Below are 18,436 nucleotides of genomic sequence, written 5' to 3' on the forward strand. Positions count from 1 at the left end.
CGTACAGTAGATACCGGTAGATTTTTTTTTTTTAAAGGTTACAAAAAGCGAACACAATACAAGACAAACATAAAGTGAGAGGGGTACAGTTAGATGAAAAATGAAATATTTTTGTTGAATTTTAAGAGCTTTTTTGGTGTACAGTCTATTGAGCAGATGGACGGTCCGTCAGATGGACGGGTCCATTTCAATAGTGTGTTTTTGCCTACCAAGTGTTGTCTTTGAGCATTTGCATTTATGGATATAATATTTTGCATGGGTAATAACTTTAAGAATATGTTTTACGTTGGAATCTGTCTTTATCACATCCAAACATAATGCATTTTTTCCATCAAGTGCTTTCTTTAACCATTAATATTTTATTGAAGAGTGATTCCACTTCAAAGCATAAAAAACATGAGTGTATGCATTCATTTCCCATGCAATAACTTTTATTCCTTTAAAGACTAATATTGTCATGAACAACATTCCATTTGTATTTTTGCAATAATTGGATTTTTATCTTGAGAGAGTCCTTAAATGTTCGTTATTGCATTTTTTCTGGAAATTTAAATTCCTCGTAGCAAAAGCTGGGACGGCACGACTATTGAGGATGGCGGGGGTCCATCAGTGCACACTCATCATTGTGGGCGTGTTCAGTGCAACATCCGGGTACTGTCATCTGCCTAGCCAACTATTGAGAGTGGTTAAGGTGTTGTGCCCTCACCATTTTGGCCGTTTGAGTGCAACATCCGGGTACGGACAGCGCACTGCAGTTTGCCGTACTTCTCAGCGCTTATGCACTCAACAGTGTAAGTACAGAAGTGTGCGAATTGAGACACAGCCCTTAAGTTTCAGTAGCCATGTTCAGCTCACCTGGTGGTGACATTCGTGATAACTAAATTAGTTTGTCAAGTGTGGCTTTCTATCGTGATGTTCCATTGACAGGTTTGTTTTGTGTGGTGAAACAAATTTTAGCGGCTGCACGTCGCTTTCACGTGTTCCTTTGTGAAATAGATTGGGAAATAAAATGTAATACATGCAACGCAAACTGCCTTTGGCTCAGTTCTTGTGGGTGAGGAGAATTATTTGTTATGTATTATTTTTGCAGTAGATCCTGCCTCTATATGCCTATGTTTTATTTTGAAGGACAAACGGTCTTTCAGTATATACGCGTACTACTTGTAGACCTTTACTTTGTAAAATCCAGTCGCGTGTGAATTCGGAACCGGAAGTGTATTACAATAACCCGGACATTGATTTAGGTGAAGCCGCTTGGAACTTAATTTGAATGGTTGTTTTATTGGATGTAATTTTATTTTAAAGGTATGTCCCTACAATCAATGACTACACAAACAGTGTTTCCTGTATATTGTAAGGTTGTGGTTTATTAATATTTTAACGGAAGTGATGAGACAATTTAGCCACTCATCCGGCATTTGCATTGGAAAGAAATGACGCGATGTAAACATTTCATAGCGTTATTTTCGATTGATTCGCTCAATTCGTGTAAATGTGAAATATAGATTTTCTCACCACGTTTGCTCCACTGCCTCAAGTTTGGAAGTATTCTGAACAAGAAACGCTTACGGAACACCTATCTCCCTCCTCCAGCTCGTTTTTGTGCAAGCTATGTACAGTATGTAGTTGTACTTATGCTAATGCAAACTAACCAATGTCATTTCTAGCTAAAAAGTACTCATTAACAAAACAAAAACATGTTGCAAGTCATGTTGGTTTTAAGGACAGTATATTACACGAGACATGAGTCAGATTAAGCTCTTAGTTGTTGGGAATTGGACCATGTAGATATGCAAAGGCGTTGTGTTCTTCACAAGTTTGTCTCGGTAGGTTGAGTCTGCTCTCAGACGACGGCATCATGGCGCACATCACTATCAACCAGTATCTCCAGCAGGTGACGTCTGACCTCTGTCCACCAGTATGTTTTTATACAAACACAGCTAACAGCCCCTCTTCCCCCGCAGATCTATGAAGCAATTGATAACCAGAAGGGCTCGCTCTGCGCTGAGCTGTTATCATTCAAACATCCGCACGTTGCCAACCCCCGCCTCCAGGTAAGGCCAGACCTTCTTGAGTATACTGTACTCTATTGTTGGACTGTCAGCTACTGTTGTTCAGCTCTAAGCACCTGTACGTTTGTGGGTTTCAGCTTGCCAATCCAGAGGACAAATGCCAGCAGGTTCTTGAGCCGCCGTATGACGAGATGGTGGCCGCTCATCTCAGGTGAGTTGGTATCGATTGGCGCTGTGTATTAGTTGATGATCAGTGTCTCGCCTCTTTAACACAGCCTTTCCTTGCGTGCCAGGTGTACATATGCAGTCGCCAATCACGACTTTGTAGAAGCCTACAAGTTCCAGACCATCGTTGTTCAATATCCTTTGTGGTGACATTACTTGGCTTCCCAGATTTCACACTCCCAGTCGTTCCTTGACTTCTCACATCCTTTCTGAGAGCATTTCAGTCGCACAAAGAGGAGAACTGGTGAGTGGTAGCTTAGCTTTAGCTTAGCTTGCCGCAAACACCTGCAGCAGAAACGAGCATCTTTTGTCTTGTGTGTTTTTCAGGGCGCTACCTGTGATGTTTGCTGTCGCGCTTGATCTCAGGATATTTGCCAACAGTGTAAGATGACTTAAATCAAAGCACCCATTTGACTGACGGTGATATAAACTGGTGGTCTGCGTGGTTTCAGGCGGAGCAGCAGTTGCAGCAGAAGGGCAAAGGTCAGCCAAGTGAGATGCTGGAAAAAGCAGCCGAGCAACTAATGAGCTGCTTTCGTGTTTGTGCCAGCGACAAGTCAGTACTCTTACCCTCGTAACTGTTATTATTGCTGTAACGGTGAAACAAAAGTAGAAACTAGTTCCCCCTGGCCACTAGAGAAGGTAGGACATACTGTATGGCTGGGCTCCTCAATTTAGTTTCTCCGAGGGAGACACTGCGAGGGCCAGAGAACCCCAGTCCTTTCGTACCGAGAGCGAGCGTTATTACCCACGGAACTATCTAGCTCAGGGGTGTCTCAACTTGTTCCAGCGAGGGCCACACACTGAAAAATAAAAGGATGCAAGGGCCACTTTAATATTTTGTAAAGCAACACATGTAGATACGCTAAGACGTTACATGTATTTGAAGAAAAAAAGTGCACCTCAGCTTTGTGATTGAGGTGAAAAAGCACGCACATTATTAGTACGAACTTTTGTCTTTGCGTTCCCCCCCATTTTTGCTAGTTTTTTTTTTTTTTTTTTTTTTTACATTTTCAAACTATTTCAACTTTCTTCTTAATCTTTCTTGATTTAATCTTTGTTGTTTTATTTTTGTAATATTATGACTTCATTCCCATAATATTTTGACTTTATTTCCATAATATTATGTCTTTTTTTCCCCAAATTACAGCTTTAATTTTTTTTGTTCCTCATAATATTTTGACTTTTTTTTAAAAAAAAATACATATTTTAAGTTTAAGTTTATATTTTAGTTTAAGTTTCTTCCCAACCTAATTTTCCAAAAATGAAATAAACTTTGTGGTTTTGAGTGTCATAATATTAGGACTTAAATAAAAAATAGCCATCCATTTTTTTTAAATATATATATTTCCACTTTATGATACTAAAATGACATTATTTTTCCTTATAATATTATGACGTTATTCTTGTTAAATAAAGTTTTTCTCTTAGATTACAACTTTTTTTCTCTTAATATTTCAACTTTATTTTGTAAAATGAATGATTTTTTTGACTGATTTGCCGTTTTTTGTGTGTTTTTTTTTTTTAACTTTCTTGTTAAATTGTATTTTTGGAATGTGCCATGGGCTATAAAAAAAAGCTGCAGCGAGCTACAAGTGGCCCCTAGACAGGACTTTGGACTGCACGAATGTATGAGCACTTCTTTGAGAGGCTGAAGGTTTTCATGATTTGGGTGATGTTTAGTGGGCCAAATGAAGTGCTTTGTGGACCGTATGTGGCCACCTACTGAGGACCTCAGATGTATTCCGTTCAAAGCAAAGTTACCAGTGGACGTACTTGCGGTAAAATGTGGTCCAAATGGCTGCCTTGATTCAACAATCTCATCGCTGTCTCCCATTTTCACTTTGCAGTCGAGCCGGGATTGAGGATTCAAAGAAATGGGGGATGATGTTTCTGAGCAACCAGCTCTTCAAGATCTACTTCAAGGTCTCGACCAAATGCGAACAGAATCGTAGTCTATTAGATCTGAACAAATATTTTTTTGGATTGTGTGGTTTTTTTTTTTCTAATTAGATCAATAAGCTGCATCTGTGCAAGCCGCTCATCAGAGCCATCGACAGCTCCAACCTGAAGAATGACTACAGCCCTGCTCAGAAGGTCACGTACAAATACTACGTCGGCCGCAAGGCCATGTTTGACAGCGACTTCAAACCAGGTAGCTTGTCCTCAGACCAAAAAAAAAAAGCATCCTGTTTGAAGATGGCTGGCATGAAGAAAGACCATGTCTGTGTCTCACAGCTGAGGAGTTTTTGTCCTTTTCCTTCCGACACTGCCATCGCAGCAGTCAGAAGAACAAGAGAATGATTCTCATCTACCTGCTGCCTGTTAAGATGCTGCTGGTCAGACGACTCACTTCTTGAACCAGTTTGAACCGACTTTGACCCGTTAGAACCTCCAGTCTGACCTTTACTGCCGTTTCAGGGCCACATGCCAACACTGAAGCTGCTGGAAAAGTACGACCTTTTGCAGTTTGCAGACGTCACCAAAGCTGTCAGGTAAGACCAGCACACATCACGCTGGCCGTTTGGTTCAAAGCAGGGGTCACCAACGTTTTTCCTTGTGAGAGCGACTTTTACAAAACTCATTTTTGTAACATTTATTTTCAGAGCTTATTTTAAACCCAAACAAAGCGAATATGCTTGTTTTACCAGAACATTAACAAAATGCTGGTGTCCACAACTCACATTTTGTATTTCAGAATGCATTTCTTTCTACTGTTCTTTCATTATTAACTGAAAACCTGAATGAAAAGCAGGCTTGCGGGCACCTCATGTGGTCGTGGGGGATGACCTGGTGCCCGCGGGCACCACGTTGGTGACCCCTGGTTTAAAGTGTGGTCTGTTTGTTTCAGACATGCTGAACCAGTTACATTAAGGAACATCACGTGGTTACATTTGTGCAATTCATCATGTCTGACAACGAGTAGGAAGAAGCGGAGATTACATGTTGACACAATGTTTTGTTTGCTTACATTTTGTCATTTACATTTTGCTGTGAGAAAAGAATGAAAAGTGCTGGAAAAAAATCAAATCAGTCAGCAAAACTGAGTTTTAAAAAAATTACACTACGGTTGCCACATTGCGTTTCGAATTTCATGGCTTCATTTTATCAGTTTTTCAAACATATTAATTAATAAATCATGCCTTTCTGTGGTTGAATATAGCCGATTAGTAAAAAATATATATGTATTCATAATATATAATTATATACATATTATTAAACAAATTTTATGTATTTTTTTGCCTAAATTAAGTATTTTCAAGCATAAAAATGTTTAAATGAGCTAACTAAATAAGCTAAAATACAAATACCAGGCAGAAAACGCATTCAAATTGCGTATGTAGTACTCTACATTGGTCATTAGGTGTCAGTAATTGTTCGGTGAAACAAGCTGGCTTGATTACCAGAACAACAGGCTTTTATTGTATCTTTAAATGATCTCACAACAGCCACAATAATAATAACATAGTAATCATAATAATAACATGGGCTGCTGTTGTGGCCATAACCCACGACAAGCTAAAACTGAACTTTAAACCCCCAGCAATCTGCCACTAAGCCCCCCTGGGGAACACATTTACTGCAACACACACAAGCACAAGTTTTATTTAAGTCGTGAATGGCTTATTTTCTCTGACTATACGTACTGTTTTGCAGGGGTGTCCAAAGTGCGGCCCCGGGACCATTTGTGGCCCGCGTCTGTTTTATTGTTCCTCGGCACATGTTAAAAATATAATTTAACAAGAAGACTACAAAAAAAAACAAAATAACAGCAGCAATGCAAAAATCTGCAGTAATTTTACAAGAATAAAGTCAAAATATTAAGATAAAAATGTTTCTAATCCAGCGAGGGGAAAAGTCTAATCGTATGAAAATAATCTAATTTTATGAGGAAAAATAACGTATTTTTATTAGCGTAAAGTGGAAATATTAAAGAAAAAAGATGTTATTTTTGTAAAAGTTGTAATATGACAAACAAACCAATGAATGACGTCGTAGTTTTTGGAAAATTAGGTTGCGGGAAAAAAAGTTATGGTTTGGTAAGTTATTGTTTAGCAGAGATGCAGTTTTTTCTTGAAATATACATACCTGTTCAGGTAATCTACAATGTGATATATTGCATATACAGGTACTGGCTAATACGAATGTAAAGGTAACTATATGGGTTTTGTTTCATGTCTCGAGGGCTCTAATAATGTTAAAACCGTATTAGCATCACGATCTGTGAACTAGCCCGCATGACAGCGTGTTTATGTTCCCTTGTTATGTCTTAGATCAGTGGTGCTCACGCTTTTTTAGCCTGCGAGCTACTTTTAAAATGACCAAGTCCCAAAGATCTACCTACTACTATAGAAAGTATATACACTGCTCAAAAGAATTAGAGGAACACTTGGAAAACACATCAGATCTAAACTGGGGGAAAAATGATCTTGAATATCTTTCCTGATAATAAGTGGGTGATGTATTAGTAACAAAATGATGCCACATCATTTGATAGAAATGAAAATGATCACCCTATAGAGGGGGGAAATCAAAGACACCCCAAAAATGAAAGTGAAAAAATGATGCAGCAGACTGGTCCATTTTGCTAAAATGTCATTGTAGCAACTCAAAATGATTCTCAGTAGTTTGTGTGGCCCCCACGTGCTTGTACGCATGCCTGACAACGTCGGGGCATGCTCCTAATGAGACTACGGATGGTGTCCTGGGGGATCTCCTCCCAGATCTGGACCAGGGCATCAATGAGCTCCTGGACAGTCTGAGGAGCAACCTGGCGGCGCCGGATGGATCTAAACATAATGTCCCAGAGGTGTTCTATTGGGTTTAGGTCAGGTGAACGTGGGGGCCAGTCAATGGTATCAATTCCTTCATCCTCCAGGAACTACCTGCATACACTAGCCACATGAGGTCGGGCATTGTCGTGGACCAGGAGGAACCCAGGTCCCACTGCACCAGCGTAGGTTCTGACAATGGGTCCAAGGATTTCATCCCGATACCTAATCGCAGTCAGGGTGCCGTTATCTAACCTGTAGAGGTCTGTGCGTCCTTCCAGGGATATGCCTCCCCAGACCATCACTGACCCACCACCAAACCGGTCATGCTGAATGATGTTGCAGGCAGCATAACGTTCTCCACGGCATCTCCAGACCCTTTCACGTCTGTCGCATGTGCTCAGGTTGAACTTGCTCTCATCAGGGAAGAGCACAGGGCACCAGTGGTGTAGTTGCCAATTCTGGTGGTCTATGGCAAATGCCAATCGAGCTCTACGGTGCTGGGCAGTGAGCACAGGGCCCACTACAGGACGTCGGGCCCTCAGGCCACCCTCATGGAGCCTGTTTCTGATTGTTTGGTCAGAAACATTCACACCAGTGGCCTGCTGGAGGTCATTTTGTAGGGCTCTGGCAGTGCTCATCCTGTTCCTCCTTACACAAAGGAGCAGATACCGATCCTGTTGAGGGTTGAAGGACCTTCTACGGCCCTGTCCAGCTCTCCTGGAGTACCTACCTGTCTCCTGGAATCTCCTCCATGCGTCCAGGTACCGCAGTGATGCCCTGGTCCAGATCTGGGAGGAGATCCCCCAGGACACCATCCGTAGTCTCATTAGGAGCATGCCCCGACGTTGTCAGGCATGCGTACAAGCACGTGGGGGCCACACAAACTACTGTGGATCATTTTGAGTTGCTACAATGACATTTTGGCAAAATGGACCAGTCTGCTGCATCATTTTTTTACTTTCATTTTTGGGGTGTCTTTGATTTCCCCCCTCTATAGGGTGATCATTTTCATTTCTATCAAATGATGTGGCATCATTTTGTTACTAATACATCACCCACTTATTATCAGGAAAGATATTCAAGATCATTTTTCCCCAGTTTAGATCTGATGTGTTTTCCAAGTGTTAAATTTTTTTGAGCAGTGTATATTTACTATATTTATTTTAATAAAATATGAATAGGTATTTATGTATGTTATACATACCAGGGGTGCTCACACTTTTATAGCCTGCGAGCTACTTTTAAAATGACCAAGTCCCAAAGATCTACCTGCTACTATAAATATAGAAAGTATATGTATATTTATTTAAATAAAATATGAATAGGTATTTATGTACGTTATACATGTACATCAGGAGTGCACGCACTTTCTCAGCATGCAAGTACAAGTCAAAATGATCTACCTCTTTCTCTAAAACATATAACATATACAAAATGTAACCAGTAAACTATGAAATTCTATTGTAAATATTAATGATTAGTATTTCACATTCACATTTTCAAAGTTTACAGGTAATCAAAGTAGTTGCTATCATAATTCACTTCAATATGGAAATAAAGATAATTACCCATAACTCCTAAATAGTTGTGTACATAACCTGAGTACTGGTAATATGTCAGTCAAATTAGCTATGTAACGTTCATTAGGGCACACACTTCATGTATTACATCCAGTTAGCATTTGCTATCAAACATTACCCACATACAAGAATTTAAAATGATTATGCAAAAGACAATGCAGCCGAAGTCAAGGCAACATATTGAAAAGGTTTCACCAATGGGAACATTTTTAATTTCATCATGAAATAATAGTTTAAGAAGCCAACGTGTAGAAAACACTGATTTCTGTAGTAGAGTTCATGACGCCAAGCAAAGCCAATAGCTGCTACAAGTGAACAGATAACTTGTGTTATAGATATACTGTAGACATCTTACCGCAGAGTTAGTTCATCCATAAGGAACATTGTCTTTGTTACTGCTCATCTGTTGGTATCCTGTTGCTGCAGGGCAGCAATCATTAATAAATATTTCTTTTTACCTGCAATCGGGTCTCATCGCTCGCATCCTGCGGTCGCCGCCACAACGCCAAAGCCAAGATGTGACATTTAGACGGTCGTAAACAGGTTTTCTATGCCATAAGTACGAAAATATTTAATTTACAAAGAATTCATTTATTACGGCCGGGTCTGGGAACCAATTAGCAGTGATAAACGAGGGATTGCTGTATAGCTCTTTGCCTATGAAATGACAGTAGTGATACATCTCGCCCAACACTGGTGTGTATGTGACAGTGACGGGAACCTGCTGCTACTGAATGAGGCTCTGTCCAAACACGAGACCTTCTTCATCCGCTGTGGCATCTTCCTCATCCTGGAGAAGCTCAAGATCATCACATACAGAAACCTCTTCAAGAAAGTGTGAGCCTTCACGCTCATAGTTTTCTGAGAGCGACGTGAGCCCAGCGACACCATTTTGACCTCCTCAACTGTGTGCAGGTATCTGCTGCTGAGGACCCACCAGCTGCCTCTGCACACCTTCCTGGTGGCCCTGCAGATGATGAAGGTGGAGGACGTTGACATCGATGAGGTGCAGTGTATCCTGGCTAACCTGATCTACATGGTGAATACACACGCACAAGAGAAACAAAGAAGTAAATTACCAGACTGACCCTGAGCATGAGACGACCCCTCATTTTCAAGACCCGTTTTTGCAAAAAAAAAAAATGAGCATCATAAGTCCTGGCACACCTGAAAAATACATAATCGTTAAAAAACATAATTATGTATAAGTAATCAGCAAACTCAAGCGTCTCTGCACAAAGCCGTCCTCCTGCCACAACACATGCACACACGCAGCCAGGACTCAGCCTGTCACATTCACAGACGGTCGGGAATCACAAAACTCTTAACACTACACACAACTTCCAGGGCGTTACAGCGTAGTGGTTTTGTCCTCTTTTTTTTCAAATTATTATTACTGTTTCATTGAATTCTTGTATTCAATGGTATTTCTGTGTGGAGTTTGCATGTTCTCCTTTGTGTGTGTGGGTTTTCTCCGGGTACTCCGGTTTCCTCCCACATTCCAAAAACATGCATGTTAGGTTCATTGGAGACTCTAAATTGTCCATAGGTATGAATGTGAGTGTGAATGGTTGTTTGTCTATATGTGCCCTGCCATTGGCTGGCGACCAGTCCAGGGTGTACCCCGCCTGTCGCCCGAAGTCAGCTGGGATAGACTCCAGCATGCCCCCGCGACCCTAATGAGGAGAAGTGGTGTGGAAAATGGATGGATGGATGAATTCTTGTATTTCGTGTTTTTCTGACTGTATTTGATGTCCTTGATGTGTTCTGTGTGCAGTGTGAGTGACCTAAGTGTTAATTTAGCTATAAGTTCCAGCTTACACGAAAATTCAACCAGCAATGCGTCGTAGGAATGAAACTTGTTTGTAACCCGAGGACCACCTGTACTGTGCATATAATAGAACCCGCTTATGTTGACTAATTCATAAGCTCTGATCCACTGTGCTGTTCTTATTACCAGAAAGTGCCCACATTTGATCGACGGCTGTTGTTTGACACCAAATGTTAGACTTGAAATGTGCAGGGAATGGTTTGTTTCGGTTTCGACAACCCCTTATGTCGATGTCATTGGCGTTGACATAAACGGTATTGGAGAAAATGCGTGGCAAGTGCTGTCTCGTTGCTCTTCTGTCCCGCCTGGGTGTGAGACAGTCCCACGGACCGGCACACTCTTGATCTGCATGTATAAACCTCTAGACCTGCCATCGCCAAATGGCGGACATCGGTCGGAATCCGGACCCAGTGCTGGCCCTTTACGGACCCGTGACCGATGAAAGAGAATGGGAAATGTAATAGTAACATATAATCATGCTCGCGAGTTTACATGCGTAATTGCGTCAGTTATTACGGTTACACGACGGCAAACGCGTTGACATCACTCAAAATGAGCCAGTGAAATCGTTTGTTTACATGCCGAGCGAATGACAACCACGGCTTGTTCAAAAGTAAGAAGAGTTGATCAAGAAAAGCGACCATTTAAAAGTGAATGGAATCCAGTGCCAAACCGCTGTGTCGCATATGCCCGGAAACTGTAGAGCCCGGTACGAAAACTCTACGAGAGTCATAGCACATTAGTTTACAGCACGGCAGCGTGCAAATGAGTGCTCACTAAGGATTGCATGGCTATTGGAGCAAAACAAAACACTGTTTGTTTGGGCCTGTTTCCTTTGAAATGCAATGTGGGTGCCAAAATAAGTGTGTTGGAGGGCAGTGGTTCTCTCCCCCCAATTTGAAACACAATTATGAAACTGATATCTATTTATTTATTTATCTGTAATGTACAGACTGAACTCCAGCAGTGAAGCATACGAGCATATTCAAGAGGCAAATTGTATGCTGAGTACGACAAATTCAGACATGTTGCCAGGTCTGCACTAATATCAAAAGTCCTCCCTGCCTCTCAAGCCCCACCCCCGGTGGGCCCGCACCACTATGTGAGAAGTACTGTTGTAGGGTGATGCGCAGGGTTTCATTACATTTCATGTGTCTGTGATGCAATTTAAGGCAAAATAAGGTTCAGAGCGTCACTGTAATTTATTTTTTTTTTAACCTAAACAGACTTTACTCAATTTCACTTGAAGACCCCTGCGCTAGACCCTGTTGTCTTTACTGTCTTTTTCAGACTGTTTTCTCGAGAGAAAAAAAATACAGTTTTCTATTCAATACGGTAACACTGACTCGGTGTCTGCTGCTTCCAGGGTCACATCAAAGGTTACATCTCTCATCAGCACCAGAAACTTGTGGTCAGCAAACAGAATCCATTCCCTTCGCTGTCTTCAATCTCCTAGACTTTATCACCCCGACTGTGATGCTCCCACAAGCTCAACAAGCTCTTTTATACTTTTTTTTTAATGCTTTCTTGATTTGGTACCATACTGTAAAACAAGAAATAAAAAGTATATGCTGTATGACTGCTTCAGTTTGGGGTTTTGTTTGCATTGTGTGCATTAGGAGTCATGGAGCTCTAATTGCAATACTGATTTAACATTTAGGTTTTATGTCAGGATTCCAAAATTGCTGAAACAAATTGTGGGGTTTGATATACCACAGACCAAGTGGAACACACAGAACACATTTATGACTGCTTTGCCTCGGTTGACATATTTTTGTTTAACGTCGAAAATGTACGTCACATTTGTGCTCCGTGGGGGGGCAGTGTTGAGGCGAGGAAACACTATTGAATTCAAGACGCTCATGTCAAAACAGGATAATGGTGGTGGTTGATCTTGCTGCCGCTTTGTGTCTTTGGGGATGTCACATCAAGAATCATGTCTTCAGTGAAGGTAAAAGTTACCTTAAATGTTCATTCATCATTTCTATGTATTTATACGCATGTTGACTTTTTTTCTGCATGTAAAACTATAAAACATGTATTGTGCTAACATTGTTGGCTTTCTGGAATGGATACATTGGATTTACATGACTTCTTGTGGGAAAAATTAATTGGTTAGCGTCCATTTCGGTGAGAGTCAAACCTTCTGGAATGAAGGTTCCACTGTATTTTTAAAAAAATAAAATCCTATGGACAGTTTAGAGTCACCAATTAATCTAACATGCATGTTTTTGGAACGTGGGAGGAAACCGGAGTACCCGGAGAAAACCGACGCAAGCAGTGGGACACCTTGTATGGAAATGTAACACTCAGGGTCCCCAGACAGCATACAGACTCAAATAACGTGACGTAAGTTATATCTGTAAATGATACATTTTCCTATCACACTCCTCCCTCTTGATCAATCATTAACGAACCTGTGGCTCTCGAGCGGCATGCAAGCATATCGAAGTTTAGTTCATTACGGTATTTTCGCAGGCATGCACATTGAATGAGCAGAGGCAGGCTACTGTGGCCGACTTGGAGGCTGGGTGCCGCATCCAGAGGCGCTCCTAACCGAGCAGGGTCTCCCTCTACTGGTGGGAATAACGAAAGCACTCTTAATTGTAGCTTCTTTTTAATACAGTTTCAGTATGATTAGTTTGATTTAGTTTTCTTTTTGTTTTACTTTGCATGTCTTGTTTTATATTGGTTGCTGTGTTTTGTATGATTTTTGTTGTACTGGTTCCCAATTCCCTATAGGCCTATCTTATTATAAAATAAAGTTGATGTATTTGTTACTGCCTGCTACTGTCCGGACTTGATGTAGCCTTCAGTTAAGTTTGTCAGGGTTCTGAAGACCCTTTCCTCCCCCCGTGGTGTTGTCGGTGTGAATTTTCTTTACCTCAAATTGATGAACTGCCTGTAAAAAAAAAAAAGCCTGTAATGGAAATCGTCAAGTCCATCTGCACACATGCGCTGAACCACCGGCAATTCAAGAATGTCATCGCTGAGCTAGACCGTCTTCGCTTTGCTGCACTGTGAGGTGGCTTTCAAAAGGCCTGGTGCTCTCTCGCTTTTGGATGTCATTAAACTGTTCATAAAAGAGAAGGGCAAGGACTATCCCAAGCTCTCGGACCACGAGTGGATTTTGGACCTGCCTTTTTCGGTTGACACGCTGTGTCTCTTGGACAAACTGAACCTTACCTTGCAGGGTAAGTTAAAAATGTTGCCTGTCCCGGTGCAAAGTGTGTTTTTATGTGTCAACAAACTGAAGCTGTTCAAGACATACAGTATATTCAAAAGGGAGATTGGAACACTCCCGTGGGGTGTTTACAGGGTAAAGGATAAGGGGACAAGGGGATATCATGGACCAGTACAGGTTCGGCTACTGGAGTCATTTTTTGGCTTGGCAGACAAAAAAAAAACACAGACCAAGAATAAGTTGAACTGCCGGCTTATTATTGAAAAAAGTACAAATATGGACAAAAACATTAACACATACAAACATAATACACACACTTCTAGTTGAGTTAAACTCTTCTACCTCTTTTCTGTTTAAACCTTATTTTGGCTTAAAGAATTAAGTTTAGCACTATGTTAACACTAGATTTGGTATTATGGCTAATGTTTAGTTCTGTTGGTTTAGTACTCGGTTGCAACCTTTTGTTTAGTTCATGTTAGTTCTTGATCAATTTTCAAATTAACTACTTAGTTGAAACTAAACCAAGTTTAGTTCTATTCCTTTTCCCTTCAAGTTAGTTTTTGGAATTTTACAATGGTTAGTTTATTTACAAACATACAAAACAACTTATTGCAAAAATAACCTTTTTACAATAATTGAGGACAATACCAAAAGAATAGAACAATGTACAAAACTCTGAATAATTCAGCAAAAGACCAGAATAAGTCTTTTTCTTTCTTTTCTATTTGTTAATCCTTTGATTGTCTTGAACAATCCAGCGGTTATCCTTGGTCCACTGCAGTTTTGCAGAAAGAATGGATAATCCTACCAGTTGTAGTACCATGCACCGGTCAGCAGAGGGCGTGTTGCTCCGGAACTGGTCCTGGCGCATGCGCAGTTCACAGGTTGTGTTGGTGGCTCAAGCACATGCGCTCCAGCACATGTTCTCTTATGTCGACTTATCTCAATAGTTCTTCAACCCAATCTAATTGTCCTATCATAAACAACATGAAATATGCATAAATACATCAAATCAACCAGTGGGTAGTGTTACAATAAAGAACACGTCACTTTCGTCTCTTAATTAGTGCTCGTTAACAAGTGCCGTCGCCGAAATGACGGAAGGAACAATACACTTGCAACACTAAAGTATGTGAACAATTGAAAATACACCAGAACTTCACAAAACATAACCACTATGTTATCTCACATCACTTTCAAACGAAATAAAATACATTTCTTTCACTCACCAAGTCCCGTTCGAGAAAATAAAACATGTCCAAAACAGGAACACGGTGGAAAATCAAAAATACCTTCTTTGCACTTTCTTCAGACAACAAAAATAGTATTTAGACACGTTTTCATATTTTTTTGGAAAGTTCCCTGCTCTTCTTCTGCTGCGCACTATGCGCTGACTGCGTAATGTTCTCCCTCCTCTGCACAGGAAATGGAGCTAGTCACATGGGTTACGTAGCAACGTGCCATTTCAAAATAAAAGTCACATATCCATAATTCAAACGTAAATTACAATAACCAATGAATTTACATCCTTTTCACATTTTAACAGGTTTTAAACAACATAGATTATTATACACATATTTACAGATTATATAACCATATTGCCTCATATTGTTTTTTTTTAATACAAAATAGTTATTTCTGTTTTTATTAACATGCTTTTACTGTTGAACATCCAGTTAACCTGGGTTACAAGATTAACACATTTTCCCACTCTGAGTCAGTGGGCAAGTCACTATGGAGGATTAAAAGTGCCAAAATTAAATAAATAAATACATCATTAGATAATTAATTAAATATGTCATTAATTAAAATTGGAATTAAATAAATGTTAATTAATTAATGACATATTTAATTAATTATCTAATGATGTATTTAATTAATTAAAATTGGAATTAAATAAATTTTAATTAATTAATGACATATTTAATTAATTAATGACATATTTAATTAATTATCTAATGATGTATTTATTTATTTAATTTTGGCACTTTTAATCCTCCATAAGTCACTAGCATTGCCTTAAATAAGCAAAGAAGCTGATATGTAACACTGGTTGAAAACCTGCAAGGAAGCTTTGTGGCCAAGTTTCGTGATCTACAACTGCAAAGGCCACAGATTACGTTCCTCGTCGACCCAGTTAATGCTGAGACGGGCCGTTTGAAAGCCCCTCTAGTCACAGATGAGGCTGCGGCTGAGTTACAGATCATCGATCTTTGCGAGGAGGACCAGTTGAAATCTGCATGACGGGAAGGGACCATTCAGTTCTGGAAAAGTGTGCCAGTGGAAAAATAACCCAGTAGGGATTAAACGGGCTGTGCTGAAGATACTGTCAATGTTTGGGTCCACATCATCTGCGAGTCTGTATTTTCTACCCTGAAACACGTGAAATCAAGGCATCCATCTGTTCTGACTGACACCATTGTGAAAGAACAACAACGGAATACAAACCAGATTTGAAGAGGATTGTTCAAGGCAGGGAATGCCAAAAGTCCCACTAATTAAGGTCAGAGTAAAAGAAAAAAAATATTTTATATATGTATTTTTGTTTGTGGACTTGGTTGAAGTAATTATGTGAGAAAGAGCACACAATTTTCATTAAAAAAAAAATTATCGGCCTGTGGTCTTGGTACTCTGTATGTGTCGATTTTTGTTATGTTGGTGTGTGACATTTACAGTAAATCTGGCTGAGCAAAGGTATGTGTGTGAGGAGGGAAGGATGTTCATGTGTATGATGTGGCTTTGCAGTAACACACTAAAAAATGTGGCTCTTGATCTGTGACTGGTTTTCATTGCATTCAATCGTCAGTCAGTCAATCCTCTTCGCTGCAGCGCTTGTTTTTTGAGGTTGCAGGAGCCAGCAGTGCTAGCAGTGCTAGCAGTGCTAGCAGCGAGCTCCATCCAAACATGCAGTTGAGACAACCGAGCGCACCATGAACATATCCTTCCTGTTGGGTGTTGCTGGAGTTGTCAAAGTCCTCTGGTGTTTGGGTAGTGTCTTTCTGCCGTGGACCGTTCTGTGTCCAGGGGCCTCATCTTGTGTATGCACAAAATGAGTCCGAAAAGTTGTGTACGCCGTTTTCCAGGCCAAGTATGGTCCCAATAAAAAGATACTTGACGTGGGAATGTGCACACGGCTACCTTTTGTAGTTGGCGTACGCACTTTTTGGAGACATGGCAAAAAGGCGACATTTTAAGTGGTGAGGTGAAATCATTTGTTCGAAATAAACATGCAATGGAAGTTTTATCCATCATTACATGAAAACATCACGCCGTTGTTAACTTTAAACATTTGTGGAAACTGTTGTTATTTGACATGACACTGATGAATATCATTGGTCATTTATCATAAACAACAGTACGCATTGCGTGATCCGAACGAAAAGATATATGAAAAACACTTGAATACTTCATTTTATTTTATCATCGTGATAATGTTTGATTAATATAACAAACATCGGGTTAAATAGTAATTTACAGTAAATAACTGTATAGGGTTTTAGTTTATGTTTAAGACACATAACTAATATGTCCTCAGTGCTCCGAGAAAAAATAAGACAGTTTTTCATTGCATATGTCAAGTATGTCATCAATAGCAACATTTAGTTACCATGCACAGCATTTATTTGCGTGGATAGTAGGCCGTGTTCGTAAACGTACCCTTTCCTTAAATGACTATCACCCTATAGTGTAGCCTCCCTGAAAAGGGGAATTATTATCAGGACAAACAGACACGATCTTTCCCCAAGTCACGTTTGTAATGATTGAGAACCGACTTACACACATTTTACATACATTAGCAGCTTCAACAGAGTGACAGTATTTGTGAAAAATGTTTTAACAACACACACAGCAATTGGCAAAATATTCCTATTATACTAATGTACTATAAAACTTTCTTCTTCTTAAGCACACTTAAACTGATAGCACACCCATCACAGATACTCCAGCAAATACACACATATATATACAAGGATACTACAATGCCATTTTCCATGTTCCACTTCACAGTATTGCATCTAAACATGGTGGTTCTCTGAACATTAGCTTCAGCGCGTTCGGCAATGCCGTTAGCTTTAGCATTAGCTCGTTTAGACCTCATTAAACTTTAGATACACACCGTAACACATATAACATTCCATAACACGTTTAAACATTCATAAGCATAAACTACTTATTTGGAAGAACAAATACCTGAAAAGGGGAATTACTGAATCAGGACAAACAGACACGATCTTTCCTCAAGCCACGTTTGTAATGATTGAGGAGGAGGAAGTGAGGTGTCCTTAGTATGATCCAAAAGCGCTAAGCGCCCCCTGCTGGAGCCCTCCAGTATTACAATAACTATCACTTTATCTATTACAATAGCATTAAGCCAAAAACATTTTACTGTACTCTTACTGCTGCAACTAACAATTAACATTTTAAGCATGATATAGGTACCATATGAATATTAAGGCAATTGTGAATTACTACTGCTACACCCATATAGTGCATACTATTCAATCTGTCACAATAGTGCTCACTCCAATTGTAATGAAGTGCTTTGAAAGGATAGTCATGACCCACATCAAAAAGAGCATTCCGGCCACTGTGGACCCTCTACAGTTTGCATACCACCTGCAGGTGGCACCTACAGGGCCAGGATACATATGTCAGAATGCTATTTATAGACTATTTATAGACATTTAACACAGTCAGCCCCCACAAACTCACAGATAAGCTCCTCACACTTGGCCTTGGCCTGTCACCCCCCCTCTGTAACTGGGTGTTTAACTTTCTCACAGGCAGGCCCAGTCAGTCAGAGTCCACAATTGCACATCCAGCTCAAG

General features: G+C 40.1%; 1 protein-coding gene across 1 annotated transcript; it reads left to right on the plus strand.

Annotated features, from left to right (window-relative positions):
• The first annotated feature begins 485 nt into the window (after nt 1-485).
• On the plus strand, nt 486-11,999 carry pcid2 (PCI domain containing 2). The gene is given in 15 exon segments (XM_054794717.1): nt 486-791; nt 1,831-1,894; nt 1,965-2,054; nt 2,150-2,223; nt 2,306-2,427; nt 2,430-2,481; nt 2,565-2,619; nt 2,690-2,793; nt 4,088-4,163; nt 4,251-4,392; nt 4,476-4,576; nt 4,659-4,732; nt 9,304-9,429; nt 9,508-9,631; nt 11,790-11,999. Coding segments are annotated over 15 exon segments (1,308 nt in total). The 5' UTR covers nt 486-777; the 3' UTR covers nt 11,880-11,999.
• The last annotated feature ends 6,437 nt before the right edge of the window (nt 12,000-18,436 follow it).

The sequence above is a fragment of the Dunckerocampus dactyliophorus genome, chromosome 1, assembly GCF_027744805.1.
Source record: "Dunckerocampus dactyliophorus isolate RoL2022-P2 chromosome 1, RoL_Ddac_1.1, whole genome shotgun sequence".
In the NCBI taxonomy this organism is placed as follows: domain Eukaryota; kingdom Metazoa; phylum Chordata; class Actinopteri; order Syngnathiformes; family Syngnathidae; genus Dunckerocampus; species Dunckerocampus dactyliophorus.